Source organism: Natrix helvetica (assembly GCF_964273705.1).
Source record: "Natrix helvetica genome assembly, chromosome: 15".
Lineage (NCBI taxonomy): Eukaryota > Metazoa > Chordata > Lepidosauria > Squamata > Natricidae > Natrix > Natrix helvetica.
Genome location: NC_138565.1, coordinates 9,516,962 through 9,533,870, shown reverse-complemented (window position 1 = coordinate 9,533,870; position 16,909 = coordinate 9,516,962). Strand labels below are relative to the sequence as shown.

General features: G+C 49.2%; 1 protein-coding gene across 1 annotated transcript; it reads right to left on the bottom strand.

The window, feature by feature from the left end:
- Positions 1-2,361: 2,361 nt before the first annotated feature.
- Positions 2,362-7,228, bottom strand: LOC309399559 (ficolin-1-like). Its single transcript, XM_081967502.1, has 9 exons — positions 7,115-7,228; positions 6,875-6,988; positions 6,536-6,589; positions 4,689-4,715; positions 4,319-4,354; positions 3,776-3,903; positions 3,329-3,458; positions 3,014-3,148; positions 2,362-2,867 (listed from the first exon to the last, which is right to left on the bottom strand). Exons 1-9 carry the CDS (start codon positions 7,203-7,205, stop codon positions 2,617-2,619), a joined length of 966 nt encoding a protein of 321 aa, XP_081823628.1. The 5' UTR covers positions 7,206-7,228; the 3' UTR covers positions 2,362-2,616.
- Between the last annotated feature and the right edge of the window lie 9,681 nt (positions 7,229-16,909).

The window sequence follows — 16,909 nt, the reverse complement described above, 5'->3', positions numbered from 1 at the left end:
TGGTTAATAAATTAATAGAATTCTTTATTGGACAAGTGTGATTAGACACCCAAGGAATTTGTCTTTGGTGCATATACTCTCAATAATGCGGGAATGGGGATTTTGCAGTATCCTTCCCATGCACCCAAAGCCATACCACGCGCATAAAGCCATGCCCACAGAACCGGTAGCAAATAATTTTGAATCCCACCCCTGGGAGGTACTACATCACCTATCTCCTGTTCATAACAAAATGAATCAAAATCGAGCTGGAAAAGACTCTGTAGAAAAGGCACAGGGGGACGGTGAATGGCCCCTCCCACAGGGAATAAAGAGGAGCAAAAGGGGAGTGGAGTTTGCAGGAGACAATTAGTTCAATTAATTTGGGTGAAGATCTGTTCCTGACTTCTAGCCAAGTAATTGCTGCTACAGTGTGGCATTTGGAAGATATCAGTATGGCAGCTCTCCAAGCCTGATAAATGTTGTGAAATCTCATGAAAGACTGTTGGCCGGGACTTTACTAGAGAGGAATTCCCTTTAACCTAAATAAAAGGGGTTTTATTGGGACGAGGAGTCAGGTTCGTGCTTTTGGGAAGCCTAGGTCAAGGTTAGGGTTAGGGTTGTGGAAATATGAACAACATGACTGAAGGATTAAAAACAACAAAGCAAAGGGAAGGTTTCAACCAATTAAAATTGAGCTGGAAAAAACCTTGGAGGTCTTCTAGTCCAACCCCTTGCTCAAGCAGGAGACCCTCTACCATTTCAGACAGGTGGCTGTCCAGTATTTTCTTAAAGAATGCGGTGGCTGACAGCTGCTAAATTGCACAACAGACACTCTCTCTCCCAGCAACAGCAGTAGCTGCTGCCCCAGAGAGCAGAGAAGGAGTGGAGCAGGGCCCAAAAGGCTGCTCGGTCAACCCTCGCCGCGTGGCGGAAGCCACTCACATTTTGGGCAAACCGGTTGTTAGGTGGGTTGAATCCCACCATTGGTGTCCATCTATTTTCTTGCCATCTGGAAAATAAGTTGACCCCCTCTTCTTTGTGGCAGCCCCTCAAATACTGGAATGCTGCTCCAAGGTCCCACTCACAGTGACTGTTTTTGAGCCAGGTTTCACTTAATCTGATGTCAACTCTCAGTTTAGTCATGTGGACAGAATGGGGGGAAGTGCATTCCATGCATACTGTCAGCTGGAGTCGGATCTCAGATTGCTACAGGTAGTCCCCCTTTTCTGTTCAGGAGCTCAAGCCACGTGGTCCTGTCCACCATTAAACCCTCTTTCCAAGCAGCCTCCATGTCTCCAGTGTCTTTTTCCCCACTTGGAACCCAGAAGGACATTTCTTCCAACACAGCCTTTCAGGGACTGCATCCTTTTTGGCTTTATTCTCCTATGGTTCAAAAGACAGACTCCCCTGTTTTTCTTAAGATGGCAGGAAAACAACTGAGCGGGGCTGAAATGGGTTGGCACCTTTAAGGGCATTGAATCCAGCCTGCCCACTGATTTCCACGGAAGCCAGAATGCAAAATATCTGCCCAATTGGGACATTTGGCCTTCAGATCTCAAGATTCTTCTCCAGATAAAGCTGTTTTCTGCATTAATCTATAAAGTAATCCATCAGGCAGTAGAACAACCAAAGAACCAGTCTTGCCAGATTTTGCCTCTTCCAAGGAAGGGAAGGGAAGTTTTTTATTGTTTCTCTGAGGTTATAGCAGCACTTTATTTATTCTGAGATTCATGTTGGACAAACAGGTGCACGTTTTCCCCGTGTGTTTGCTGGTAGAAAAGTAGGAGATTTAAGTTGTTCTGCTGGGCTTTTGCCAAGAGAGCCAACAGTGTCCCAGCTCCAAGCCAAGCCACATGGGAGGGAGGGAAGGCGCCGCTCAAGCCAAGGAGAGGCAGGGTCGGCCATCAGGACTGTTGTATCACCTTCTGGAAAAGAGGAATGGGGAAGGCCCCACTCGCTTGCTGCCTTTGGGGTTTATTTGACAAACAGGGCTTTGTAGTTGCCTTCTGGCTGGCAGGGAGGGAGCCACCCACAGGGACCCCTTTATCAAAAGTCAGGGTTATTCCCTTCCCAACAATAATAATATAAGAATATAATAAAAATATATTCCCCGCTCCCCCCCAAAAGAAATGGAGGTTGGGTCTCACCATCTTCTGCGTATGGTGATGTGTTTGGTCTTAGTCAAGGTCAACAATCTCTGCATACCAACTGAATGAGAAGTTTGAAGATGCACCGCACATGACACCTTAGGGAGTTGCAGATTGGTTCATAGGTTGGGGTGATTGGGGGGTGGTGTGTTGGGGTGCTCAGAGCCCTTCTTTTGCCAAAGGCTGGCAGATTTCATCCCCTTGGAATAAAGGAGACTTGGAGACCGTCAGATGGATTAAAGATCAAATCTTTATTTATTTATTTATGGTATTTATTTAACATTCGTTGACTGCCCAACTCCAGTGGACCTAAAGGAGAGCAAAGGGAAAAGCCCACCCACCCCGATTCTGAAAAGATCATTTAATCATGTGAATTTTGAAAAATGCAAGCTCTGTCTCAAGGTAGAAAATCAAACGTAGAGGGGATGGACTAGATGCCCTTTGGAAACCCTCAGAAAGAAAAAGGCCCATCAGCTGAAAGAGCCACCTAAGACACAGGCCGGATTTTCATTTCGGAGCGCTTGTAGGAGTAGGTGGCGCCTTTCCCAGTAACCCAGTTGATGCCGTCCCCGTTAGACTTGTGTTCCCCCAGCAAGTATTTCCCGTTGAGGTTGGATTTGTGGCAGCTCTTGTACCACCAGGCACCTTTGTAGTCCTCAGCGCAGTTGTGTTTTTGGGAGTCCGGTCGTTTCTCTCGGGTGGAGAAGGGCATGTTGTTGTGGTAGGAGAGGGAGTCACCTGGGAGGAAGAGACGGGGGAAGGGTGCATGGAAGGCCAGCCCAGAGCATCTCCAGGGAGGCCTTCATTGGGCTGACTGGCACTGCCCATTCCAAGAGGCTCATGGAGAAGGATGCAGATCCCTCTGGATTTTGTCAGGGACTCACCTGCAGAGCCACCCGTGAAGGCGCCCAGAGTTAGCCGATACCAATCGGATTCTGCCGCCACCTGGAAGGACGCATATTTGGCGAAGGAATGCTTGTTGTCTAATTCAAACAAGTCGACACGCAATTCATTCTTTCCTAGGATGAAGAGAACAGCCGTTTGGGTCACTTGGCACAGTGCTCAGACTCACAGCCCTACAGGGCTGTTTCTTCTGCAGAGGGGGCTGAGGGCCCATTTGAGGCTCTTCCCACCGAGGGTCCTGCACCCCTCTCCCATGGCAGCAGGAGGGCCCAGGGGTGCAAGAGGAAGCCCCTCACCCAGAGAGGTCAAGCGGTGAAGGTTGTCATTTCCCAGCCAGAATTCGGTCAGCTGGTTTCCAAATCCTCTCTTGTAGGCTGCCCAGTCCCGGAAAAAGTCCACCGAGCCATCCGACCTCCTTTGGAAGACCTGTGGGGGAGAATCGGGACCCTTAACCTTCCAGCTTACCAGGCCCCCCAAATCTTCCCTCCTTCCCAAATGTTAGGGGTCTCAGAGCTGGCCTTCTCCACCCAGAAGTGCTGGACCCCCTCCAGGATCCCTCCAGCCCCCATCCTGGCTTCAGGAAAGACTCGGCTTGTGGTTCATCCCATTCCTAACAAGCAACAAATCCTGGGTGTGTCTGCTGTGGGGCGCAACCCCCATGGAAGGTCCCTCCAAGGCACGGTGGTCAGAAGTGCCACACGCCTTGGCCATGCCTGGGTAGAGCCACCCTCCGCTGGACTCACAATCCATCCTCCTCCGTCGGTGTCCATGTCGCACAGCACCTCCAGGGGCTGGCAGTCCTGGGGGTAGATGGTGTACCAGCCGCTCAGGATCGTCCCTCTTTTCAAGAGCTCTTTGCAGTTTGGGGCACCTGGGCAGAAAGAGGGCAGGAGAGGTTGGCACTCTCTGTGCCAGGGTCCTTGCCTTATTCCTGAGGGGCTGACTCAGTGGCTGCAGCTGGTTGGCAATGAGCATCCAGGCATTAAAGTGGGCCAAGGGGTTGTGGTGTGCTGTTGCATGATGGGGATGGGGGCTTCCCATAAGGGTGAGTGGGTGGATTACCCACCCCTCCTGAAATGTTTTTGGAGGAGCAATTATTCTTGTGAAGATGAAATCTATTTTAGTGCAAACCCTTTTTGTGTGTTTCCCAAAAGCTGCCAGTGGTCAGAAGGGAGTCCTTTAAATGCTGGAACTGCCTAGCCAAAGCATTGGTTCTTTAGGGAATTGGGGGGGGGGGGTGTAATACACACACACACATAGACAGACAAACAGACCCACACACTCACCTTGCTTGCACTGAAGCTTCTCCAGCTTCTTCTCGTCTGCAAGAAAGAAGGACGTGAACAACAGCCAATTCCCCCCCCCCCCCAATGTGGCAGGGAAGGCCCAGGAAGGGGGGAGGGATCCCATCATGCTGACCTGAATTGGGGGGGGGGGAGACAGAGGCACAACTGTGTCCAATGTGCCACAGCCTGCCAACCTGTTGGGAGCCCCTTTCAGCCTAACTTCACGCCCCACCTCAGCTCGATGGGGGGCTGAACTGCACAATTCAGCCAGGGTCCCTTTTGCTTCAGAGAGCAGAGAGGCTGCCAGAGGCCCCCGTCCAAGGCAGCTCCCCGCAATGTTCCCCTTGGGGTTTGGGGGCGCAGTCCTTACCAATTTCTCCTGGGTCACCTTTCTCGCCTGGAATGCAAAGAGAAAGAGAAGGGCAGAATTCCTCCTTTTTAGGAGGCTCCGGTAGTATCACTGGGGGCTCAAGGGGGGTGTCAACAGCTGAACCGCATAAGCAGTGGTGGGATTCATTCGGTTTGCACCGGTTTGGGAGATCCGTTTGTTAACTCTTTCTGGAGTTCTGCGAACCGGCTGAATAGTCAAGGCTGCCCACCTGCCTAACGATTCCAGTAGCCCAAACACACCTCAAATATCCCTTCTCATTTGTAATTAACTAAAGGACGGGAAAAGAAAAAGAAGAAATAACCACATAGCCATTTTCTCAGCATAAACATTTAAAACTCAGGCTTAAAGTGCAAGAGAGGTTTTCTTTTCCCTTCAGTTAATAGCTCTGGCCTGGGCAGACAGCCAAGAACCATTTAACAGTCAAGTACTTAGTTGCGATAACAAAACCACAGGAATCAGTCAGCACAGAAACAATAGAAATTTACAGATCGTATGGATTAACAGAACTTGGAAGGGACCTTGTAGGTCATCTAGTCCAACCTCCACCCACCCAAGCAGGAGACCCTACACCATTTCTGACAACTGGCCATGCAATCTCTTCTTGAAAGCCTCCAGTGATGAAGCTCCCACAACTTCCAAAGACAACTTCTGTTCCATTGGTTGATTTTTTCTCACTGTCAGAAGGCAAACTTGGTGGTCGACCAATCAATTGATCAATCAATCGGTTGATTGGTTTTACCCTTAGGAAATGGATCCTTAGTCCTAGGTTGCTTCTCTCTTTGGTTAGTTTTCATTTTTGTTTCTTGTTATGCTTTTCGGTCCTTTGGAAATAGTGCGACTCCCTCATTTTTGTAGGAGCCCCTTAAATTTTCTGACAGGACAATTAATCAGTGGAACAACTTGCTTCCAGAAGTTGTAAATGCTCCAACACTGGAAGTTTTAAAGAAGAGATTGAATAGCTATTTGTCTGAAGTGGTGTAGGGTTTCCTACCTAAGCAGGAGGTTGGACTAGAAGATCTCCAAGGTCCCTTCCAACTCTGCTATCCTATCCTATCCTGTCCTATCCTCTTGTTCTGTTCTTTTCTGTTCTATTACATTCTATCCATTCTATTCCATTCCATTCTAAATATTGGAACAACCCTATTTTATTGTGCTATTTTATTGTGCTATTTTATTGTGCTATTTTATTGTGCTATTTTATTGTGAATTGGACTAAGGAGAAATTTCCTAAGGGTAAGGGGAAAATGGGTACCAAGCTCTCTCTCCTGCCCCCCATGACCTTGCGGGGCCCCATAAGCCATTTTTAAGGGGGTCCCTTCAGTTTGAAAAATGTTTCTGGCACAGCTGAGCAAAGCCAGATGACATCATTTGGGATCTGGACAATCACTATTCATGGTTGGTAGCAAAAGTGTTATGATAGTGAAAAGTGATATTTGGAAGGCTGACAGTCGGTTTGCACCAGTTTGGGTGAACAGGTAGTGGTGATACTCCTACTACCAAACCGGTAGTGAAGATAGTAGGATACCATTACTGGTTGGGAGAGTGAAGGCACCCATGTTAAGAACCAGGGTCCCAGAGCAGCACAAGCTCTCTCCAGGTTGTCCTGGATCTCCCTTTTCTCCTGAATCAAAGGGAAGAAATTCTTTTGAGGCCTCTTGCAGGCCACACCAACGGAAAACTGTGAGGATCTCAGTCTCAACACCACCACCCCCGTTTTAAGGTCCCTTTTGGGGTTCCTTTCCCAGTGTGTTCCTCTCTCTCTCCACCAACTACCCAAACACACGTGTGCAACCCTGGAATTGGAAAACCCTCTCATTCCACCTTACCTTTTGGCCCAGGGGCTCCAATTTTCCCGGGGATTCCCTGCAAGCCTCTCTCACCTGTTAAGGAAAGGCATGGTGAAGTTCTCTGGTGCCCATGGGGAGAGAGGGGAGTAACTCCCAGCTGAAAGGTGGCTGGTTTAAACCAGAGCAGGCAGCTTAACCCAAAGAAATGCCCCCTTTGGGAGAGGGAGTTTCAACAGGTCGAGTGCCTGGAAGACTCAGTTTCTTGTGCCAGTTTTTACAGTCTTCCTTCGTGGCACCTTCCTTCTGCCTTGGGACAAGACGGGTTCGTTCTCTCAGAAGAATTCAGGAGCCAACTTCACGCTCTTTCCACAGACCCACCTTTGGCCCCTGGAACGCCAGGGGGGCCCCGTGGCCCTTGTGGTCCTGGCAAGCCTGGACTCCCCCGGACAATGGCTATTGTATTGTTGCCATCCAGGCCCAGCGCTTTAAGTCCTGCAAAGGAAGGAAAAACATTTGGAGCCCAAAAAAATGTGTTTTTTTTTTTAGCTGTTAAATTTCCCACCTCTGAAGGCTGGAAGAAGGTCCCTCTTCCTCAGAGCCAACCTGCTTGATACTCACCTGGGAAGGAGGACTCCTGTGACCCTGGATGGATTGCGATCATCAGGGAGAACAGGAGGAGGAGACCCACTTGCTCTCCAGCTCTCCTCATGGTGCCCGCTGGACTCTGACTGCTGCCTGGACCAACTTCTTTTATTTGTCCTTTTCCCCTTTAAGTGGGTCCTCCAGGGGAATAGCTGCCTTACTGATCAAAGAACACACCTGCTAGTTAAACACATGGATAATTCTTCATTCTAGAGGAAGGCATCCCATCTGCTTCCGAAGCACTATATGAATCAATATGAATCAATATTGGCTATTTGCTTTTATCATGAATTGCTTATGTTACTACATAATTGTTACTGATTAAACCAATATTTGCTGCTTGCTTCTGATATGATATACTGCTAGAAATTATTTCTTAAAAATTATGCTTTGATATTGGCTTCTGCTTATACTGTTGTGTACTGTCAGAAATTAGTTGTTTCTAGCCTAGCAAATTGTAACCTTAATAATGGATGGCATTACTGCAAATGTCATCTCACTGCTGCGTCTTGTTTCTATTCTTGGCTTCAAAACTAGGCACATCCTTGAAAATATAGAAAAAATTGTTACATGGGAATAGCAGGTCCCATAGATAAAGGAACCAAACTAGGGAGTTTTCCTGGCTCATAAATCCTTAAAGCATTCTGCCGAAAAGCAACTTGGCAAAAGGTTCTGGCTATTGCTTACATGCATTTGTTTGTATGTTTTGGATATAGTTTTGCTTTTGCTTTGCTTTTGCTGTGGCCATAAATAAAAGCTGATATTTTTGAAAGCCTCGTCTCTAGTCTCACTCTCTTTGACATTTCAGTGGCTCGGGGAAACTGCTGGAACCATACATTTTCTGGCGCACAACGTGAGGCTTGAAGGCATTGTTCCTTCAAGGTAGCTACATTCAGCTCCTCACGTGGTGAGCTGCTTTAAGGTTCAGTTGATGGGCTGGATGCTAAAGCAAGGTCATGGCACACACTTGAAAGTAAACCAGGAAGATTGTAATTGTGGGGGTCTGTCTGGCAAGAACAAAGAATGCTTATCAACAGGAAATGTGTATGTGTAAAGCTTGTAGCAATTATGGGTAGCTAGACAACTTGCAGACCCCAGCTTAAAGTTAGGGATGGCCTACAGCAAATGAAAAGTGTATTAGATAACTCCTGGGGCATTCATGAACCAAGGCTTAGGAATAGGGACATATAGAAACCAATAGAACAAATTGTAGAATTATTACTAAAGTGTTTATGAGATGATATTTCTTGTTACCTCACCTTGTCCTGCTTTCTCCTTTAGTGAAAATGTATAAAGCCTTCTTAATCCTTGGTTCTTAGCCTTTTGACCAGGAACCATTTACCTAGGAATACTCCAATAAAAAGCGATCAGAAAACCTGCACTTCGTGTCTGGCGTCCATCATTTGCTTCAGCACCAGGCTCAGACCTGAATTGGGGACAACACAGTTTCCTTCATTTCAGCAGGCAGGAAAAAACAGCAAAGACCAGTTACGATGTCAAGAGCGCTCCTGGAAAATTTCATCCAAAGATCTCGACCTGGTCATTTTTATTTATTTTATTTATTTAATTAGCGCTTCTAGACCGCCCCCTCTCCCAAAAGGGACTCGGGGCGGTGTACAGTCCATATCAAAAACATCATAAATAACTATAAAATTTAAACAATTAAAATTATTAAATGGATAAATACATAAAAGAGGAGGATAAAAATAGACAGAACTGTAATTGCTAAGTAAATAATTTAAAATATACAGAATTTAAAACCCCAGTGTCCTATAAAATTAAGTCCCCTAGAAAACCAGTAGGAAATATATATGCCAGGAGGTAGACGTTAAAAATTATGCCAGGCCAGCCAGTCGGAACAGGTGTGTCTTCAGTTTCTGCCGGAAGGAGCGGAAGTCAGTAGTGGTTCTAATGTCGGGGGGGAGGTCATTCCAGAGGGTTGGGCCCATCACAGAGAAGGCCCTACTCCTTGGTGTCGCCCGTTGGCATTGCCTAGTGGACGGCACCAGGAGAAGCCCCTCCCTGTGAGAGCGAATTGGCCGCAGGGATGTGTGTGGGAGGATGCGATCCCGCAGGTAACTAGGCCCTATGCCATGGAGCGCTTTAAAGATGGTGGTCAAAACCTTGAAACGCACCCGAAAGACCACAGGTAGCCAGTGCAGCTCGCGCAGGAGCGGTGTTACGTGGGAGTACCTAGTACTCCCCATGACTGCCTGCGCGGCTGCGTTCTGGACTAGCTGCAGTCTTCGTGCGCGTCCCAAGGGAAGCCCCATGTAGAGAGCATTACAGTAGTCCAGGCGAGACGTCACCAGTGCATGAGTGACCGTGCGTAGGGCATCCCGGTCCAGAAGGGGGCGCAATTGGCGCACCAGGCGAACCTGGTGGAACGCCCCCCTTGCCATGGCTGCCACATGGTCGTCCATTGACAGCCGGGCATCTAGGAGGACGCCCAAATTGCGCGCCCGTTCCACAGGGGGCAGTTGTTCGCCCCCTATGGCCAGTGTTGGAGTCAGCTGACTGAACCGAGGTGCCGGTAGCCACAGCCACTCAGTCTTGGAGGGGTTGAGTTTGAGTCTGTTGTCCCCCATCCAGACCCCGACGGCTTCCAAACACCGGGACATCACTTCGACAGCCTCGCTGGGGTGATTTGGGGTTGAAACGTACAGCTGAGTATCATCAGCGTACAGATGGTATTCAACCCCAAAACCACGGATGATCTCCCCCAGCGGCTTCACATATGCGTTGAACAGGAGGGGCGAGAGGACCGACCCCTGCGGCACCCCACAAGTGAGTGACCTCAGGGTCGACCTCTGCCCCCCTGTCAACACACATTGCGACCGGTCGGAGAGGTAGGAGCCGAACCACCGTAAAACGGTGCCTCCGACTCCCATCCCCTCCAGCCGGCGCAATAGGATACCATGGTCGATGGTATCAAAAGCCGCTGAGAGGTCTAATAGGACCAGGATAGAGGAACAACCTCTATCTCTGGCCCTCCAGAGATCATCAACCAGCGCGACCAAGGCTGTCTCTGTGCTGTGCCCGGGTCGGAAGCCGGACTGGCGTGGGTCTAGATATTCAGATTCGTCAAGGTGTCGTGGAAATTGCTGTGCCACCACATTCTCAACAACCTTCGCTAAAAAGGGAAGGTTGGAGACTGGACGATAATTAGCCAGCTCCATTGGGTCCAGTGAAGGCCTCTTGAGTAAGGGCCTCACCACCGCCTCTTTCAAGGCAGTTGGTAAGTATCCCTCACCCAATGAGGCGTTCACCAGGCCCAGAAGCCAGCCTCGTGTCACCTCCCAGGATGCCAGTACCAGCCAGGAGGGACACGGGTCCATTAAACATGTGGTGGGTCGCAGCCGTCCACGCAACCTGTCCAAATCCTCGGGGGCAACAGAGTCAAACTCCTCTCAGAATGGTCTCACAAGACTCACTGTTGACGGCTCGTCCGGCCCACTGGAGGGGCCCATCCGCTCCGGATCTGAGCGACTTTGTCCTGCAGATATTCCCCAAACTCCTCTGCTCTACCCTGCAAGGGTGCCCCCCGCGTCCCCTGTGACAGGAGAGAGCGGGTCACCCTAAACAGGGCGGCAGGGCGGTTATCCGCGGACGCAATAAGAGCGGCACCATGTCTACGTTTGGCCGCTCTCAATGCCACAAGGTAGGTCCGTAAATAGGCTCTTACCTGTGTTCGATCAGACTCGGAGCGTGAGGATCGCCACCTGCTCTCTAGACGTCTCCTATGGCGCTTCATCACCCTCAGCTCCTCGGTGTACCAAGGAGCTCGGGTGGATCGCTGCCGCAGGAGAGGTCGCAAAGGCGCAACCCGGTCCAAGGCCCCAGCCGCCGCCGTATTCCAGGCGGCCACTAGGTCCTCCGACCGAGCGCGGGTCAGGGCTACAGGTAGTGGCCCAAGCTCCGTCTGGAACCTATCCGGTTCCATCAGGTGCTTGGGGCGGTACCAGCTTGGACAGGCTGGCTCCGCCTCCTCGCGGTGGGGGGTAGCGGCAGGGAAGTCGAGCCGGAGACATGAGTGATCTGACCATGACAGGGGAGTAATAACTAAATCCCCTATTCCCAGATCACTTGTCCGCTGTTCAGATACAAAAATAAGGTCCAGTGTGTGACCGCCCTCGTGTGTGGGGCCCTGAATTAATTGGGTCAGGCCCATGGCTGTCATGGAAGCCATGAACTCCCGAGCCACCTCAGATGCTGCTCCCGTCGACGGCAGGTTGAAGTCCCCCATGACCAAAAGCCTGGGGATCTCAACCGCTGTCTCTGAGATCAGCTCGAGGAGCTCGGGCAGGGCCGCTGATGTATAGTGAGGAGCCAAGTATACAATCAGCAGGCCCAACTGCCTCCCTTGGCCCCATTTCACACCTAGGGACTCACAACCGGGTATCTGAGGAACAGTGAACTCTCTCGGTTCTAGACCATCCCGTATAACTACCGCCACCCCACCACCCTTACCCAGGGCCCGAGGCTGATGGAATGCACGGAAACCCGGTGGGCACATTTCCACGAGGGGTAAACCACCCTCGTGGCCCAACCAGGTCTCCGTTATCCCTGCAAGGTCCAGCTCCCCCTCGGAGATCAACTCGCTAATGAGGGGGGCCTTGTTGGTTACGGACCTTGCATTGCAAAGCATCAGCCGCAGGCCCTGGCTCTGTAGTTCCTGACCACCTAGGCTGCGGGGGTTGGTACAAACGACCGGGCGTAGCCAACAGCCACGGTCTCCCAACCGACCTTGTGATCTTCTCTTGTCCTCGCAGGGGGTTGGTACAAATGACCGGGCATAGCCAACAGCCACGGTCTCCCAACCGACCTTGTGATCTTCTCTTGTCTTATCTCCCCTCCCCGCGACCGATGTAATAAAACAACCCTCTACCGGAATAATTTGTTCCCTCTCCCCCCCCCCCCGCTCACTTCCCTCCTGGACTCACCTGTTCGTCTGGCGCTGGCTTCCCTCCCGGCCTGGTTAACCCCCCCTCCCTGGAACCCCCTAAAAACAATGTAAAACATTTGGCTAAAAATCCCCTCAGCTTCCGTTTCTTCCACCTCTTGGGGTTCACAAACCCGTCATCAAGGCAGGCCCTTGTAAGAGCCAAGGGCCATACCTGCGAGAGAGGGGCCTCCCGCAGGCGGAGCAGGTCTAACCTTGAATAAATTGATAAAATATTGAAGCCCAATTGGGTAAGGGTGCTGGTGGTCTTCTCCGACCAACCCTGGTGGGCTAAAACAAGCCCAAAGCAAGCCAGGGTGGTCGGGCTACCCAATTCTCGGCCCTCCGATGACATGAGGGCCGGCAGCAACCTCCTACCCAGTCGGGCGCTCCATGGTAAGCTTAGGAGCTTAGGAAGGCGACCGCCATCGCCGGAATCTCCTCCTCCTCCTCCAGAGTCATAGCTGGCAGACTCTGATCCCAGCCTGACCTGAACTCAAAGAGGCTTGCACTGAGGGCTGTAGGGTAATGTCCTCTAGGTGAGTAGAATCCCTTATTTTGGAGGGTTGAGGGGAGTGTTGCCTTGTGTGTGTGTGTGAATGAGAGGAGGGAAATTCTTACTAGAGGTTTGCCTTCCAAGTGAGAGTGGAGATACAATCTGCATGAAGGAATGTGACTGTTGAAGTAATTGCCAAGCCCCATACCAAACTTTAACTTTAACTTTATTTAAATTTATAAACCGCTCCCTCTCCCAAAGAAAGGTCCAGGAAATTCAATCTGCCCAATTGGACTGCTGATAGTTCACGTAGCACCTCAGGTACTGCTCTACCATGGCATTCAATCTCTCTGCTGCCCCATTGGTGCTTGGGTGAAAAGCCAAGCTAAGGCCCTGGGATGACCCAATGGACCACAGGAACCCCCTCCAGAGCCGTGAATTGGACCGCCTCTGTCTGAGATAATTCTTCAAGGTAATCCAGACAGGCAGTAGATGTGCTTCAGGAACAGTTTGGCCAGCTTGTGAGCTGAGGGTAATCCGTTGCAGGGTATGAAGTCTGCCTGTTTGGAGTCGTGCCCTGGATGGTGGCTCTGGCCTTGGCATCAGGGTTGGGGTCATGTACGCAGATGCCATGTGGCCCACCCCCCACATCTGTAGCATTTCAGTGGACTTCAAGGGGGGGTGTTTTCAGGGCCTACTGTGTTGCTGTGGGTCCCCGTCAGCTGGGCAGTTTCAGGTTGGGTTGACCTCTCTCTTTTGTGATCAGTGGCTTTCTCATGTCGTTAGCGCACAATTTTATTGCTACTTGGAACCACTCAGAGAGTCGGTTTGGGATGTCGTGCTAAGCAGTTACCTGGGCAATCTGTTTGTCCAGACTTGTTCTGAAAAATGCACTAATAGATGCTCTGGTAAACTTTACCCCTGTTCCTTCCCTCCCCTCAGTCTGTGTCATAAATCACATTCCCCTATGAGATGCAGTCCTCCCAAGCCTGCTGCAGTAATCTGAGATTTGACTTCAGCCAACAGTATGTGTGGAATGCGCTCCCCCCCCCTTCTCTCACTATGGCAATGTTAGGAGTTGACACGCATATGCAGCAGCCCTGCATATGTCCGCTTGCCCTCCCGGAGCACCGCCGGTTGTGCCCCTCTCAGCCCCAGCGTTTCTACCAAGGGCCAGAAGGGGGACCGCTGGGAAGGCTGTGTGGAAGGCAGGAAAGCATGGCAGGGTTGCAGGCCACAGGGAAGGGGGAAGGGTGCAGTGCTTCAGGCAGGCAAGCTGCAGAGCAGAAACTAGGCGGGACGGGGCAGGGCACATGTACAGTACTAAAAAATGCTTCTGTGCAGAAGCAAAGAACAAGATAGCGGCACCTATGGCACCACCGATAGAACCAGTACAGTCATGTGTCTGCCAGAACTACTACCTATTCGGCCAAACCGTACCGGTAGGAACCCACCTCTGATCAGGCAGAACAGGAGGAGGAGACCCACTTCCTCTCCAGCTCTCCTCAGGATGCCTGCTCGATTCCAATTGCTGCCTGGCCTGAACCCACTACTTTTTTTTAAACAAATTTTTATTGGTTTTTACAATTTTTTTCAAGGAAAAGGGGTTTAAAAAGGTATAGAAAATGTTGACAGCTACATCATGCGGGGGAGAGCAGTCCCCCCAAATCTCACAACTTTTACAAAAAAAAATGGAAAAACATCAACATTTGAATAAACATTGGCAGTTTTGAGTTTTACACTAAGTCATCAGTATATTCAATCATTTTTTGTATCACTTCCATAAAGTTACATTATAACAACAATTGCAATAATGTTTCAAATCACTTTTGTGACCTGAGTCTTCTAGATGTTGCATCCTCTCCCCCCCCCCATCTGCTGGCAGAGCCTCGGCCCCTCCCTCCTTCATTTCTTGTGTACCATCCCCTGTTTCGTCTAGGAGAGCATTGTGTTTTTTAGTGAAAGCCTCCGCCTCCACAACTGGGTTAATTCTAATTCTGCTGCCCTCCCAGAAAATCAGCATACCTTCTGGCAATAACCACGTGAACCAGACTCCTTTATTATATAATTTCTTTGCTAAAGAGGAATATTTCTTCCTCTTATCTCTTAGTTTCTTTGGAATCTGTTTAAGAATGGTTATTTCTTTGTCTTTATATTTTAGTGGTCCCTTTGAGCTCCTAGAACCTCATCTCTTGTAGTCTTTCTAAGAAATTTAACATGGACTTCCCTTGGAACATTGTGTGTTCTAGCGTATGCTGAGTTGATCCTGTAAATCGGGTCAATATCCCACAACAGCTGCTGTTTATCTCTTTTAATGTATTCTGCTAAAATTGTAGTCATAATCTCCTTAAGATCTTCATTCTCGGTTTCTGGCAAGTTTTGAAATCTAAGAAAAAAAGACATTCTTTCAAATTCCATCTTTATCATATGATTTTCAAATTCTATATTCCCCCTCTGGATTGTCTTAACCTCATCCCTCATCCCAACCACGCCCTCCCCCAGTACATCTATTCTCTGTTTGTTTTGTGTGGTTTGTTGTTGTTTTTCTCTGAGCTGATCATTTAGATCTGTGAGTTGTTTTTTCAATTCGTCCTGTCCCTTTAAAAGAGATTGAAGCATTTGGTGAACTGATAAATCCTTTGAGCTCTCTTCAGGCACTTTAGGTTGTAGAAATGACACCAATGGTGTATGTTGGGTAATCGGGCTGGACGTAGAAGATGTTGGGGCCAAAGAAGCCTTACCAGGCGGTAATTTTTTAGGACCCATCATGAAACTCAGAGACAGTTATGCGTCTGTGCAAAGAAATGGCGTCTGTGGAGAAGCACAGCCGGGAGAGATCACAAGGCAGGAAAACCCAGAAGAGAATGTTAATCTTCCAATGCAGCTCCAGGTCAAACAGTTAAATCAAAATATTCTAAATCCAAGGGAAATACATAATAGGAGAGGCTCCTGGAGGTCTCTGGGGTGGAAACTAATTCAGAGCCAGAAAATCTTCCAAAAGAGGAATCTCATTCATAGAGGCAAAGAAGAAGGAGGAAGTTGGCCATCTTGGCTCAGCCTTCACAGGAGGTCAGAAAACAACAAGTCCAAAGTTCCCATAAATAGTTTAAAGAAGGATCAGTTCAACCATCCTTTCTCTCACAATTGTAGTAAAAAGTCATTCTCCCATTGCTTAGGGGAAGTGAAAGTAAGTTTTTAGCTCTCTCTCTCTCCTATGAGAGAGAGAGATTTTACAAGTGCCGCTTTTCCGAGGGGGGTGGAAATCCTCCCCTCCAATCTTAACTCTTCCAGAGATTGAATCAAAGTTTTAACAAGACTTCAGTTCATCAATTGAGTAGATTAGTAAAAGACTTGGGGAGACTTCCCACCTCACCGCACTTCAGCTGTATCCTTCAAATTGGTTGTTTCCTTCCAGGCTCCGCTCAGCGAAGACGCACGGCGAAATGCAGTACTGCCACACACCCCCACGCTTACCGGCTCCTGGGGCGAAGCTGGAGACCCCCCCTATGGCCACCGCCAATCCAGGGGGTCCCAGCAAGCCGCCCTATGGCAGGGCGCCCCTCTAAGGCACCCTGTGCTCCCAAAGGGAGCCCACCAAAAAGATGAGCAGCGGACGTGCACGTCCGTCGCCTTCGGGGACCGGAAGTCATCTCCCCTGAACCCACCACTTTTATTTGGACGTTCTGTTTTTGTCCCTTTCCCCTTTAAGTGGGTCCTCCAGGGCAACAGCTTCCTTGTTTATCAAAGAACACACCTGCTAGTTAAACACTTACATAATTTTTCATTCTAGAGGAAGGCACCCCATCTGCTTCTGAAGCACTATATGAATCAATATGAATCAATATTGGCTATTTGCTTTCATTATGAATTGCTTATGTTACTATATAATTGTTACTGATTAAACCAATATTTGCTGTTTGCCAGGATATCGCCATAAATAAAAGCTGACATTTTTTGCGAGCCTCATCTCCTTTGGTATTCCAGTGGCTCGGGGAAACTGCTGGAACCTTACACTTCAAAGCAAAGCCTCAAGGGGAGACATGTGGCTACTACCGCATGAGATGTCTGTAGGTGATCCTCTCTTCCTGCTAGTTGGTTGGCAGCAGAATCAGATTTCCAATATGGAGTAAAGGACCAGTGGTCCAATGGCCAAAATTATATCAGACTTCAAATTTGGGGACAGGGCTGAACCAGCTATTAACTTTCCTGATTTTGTAGAAATATGAACAACATGGCTGAAGGATTAAAAGCAACAAGGCAAAGAGAAGGTTCGGTTATGTGCTGTGAATTCCATGACAGAAAAGGGCCATTTGCAACAAAATATTTCAAGATC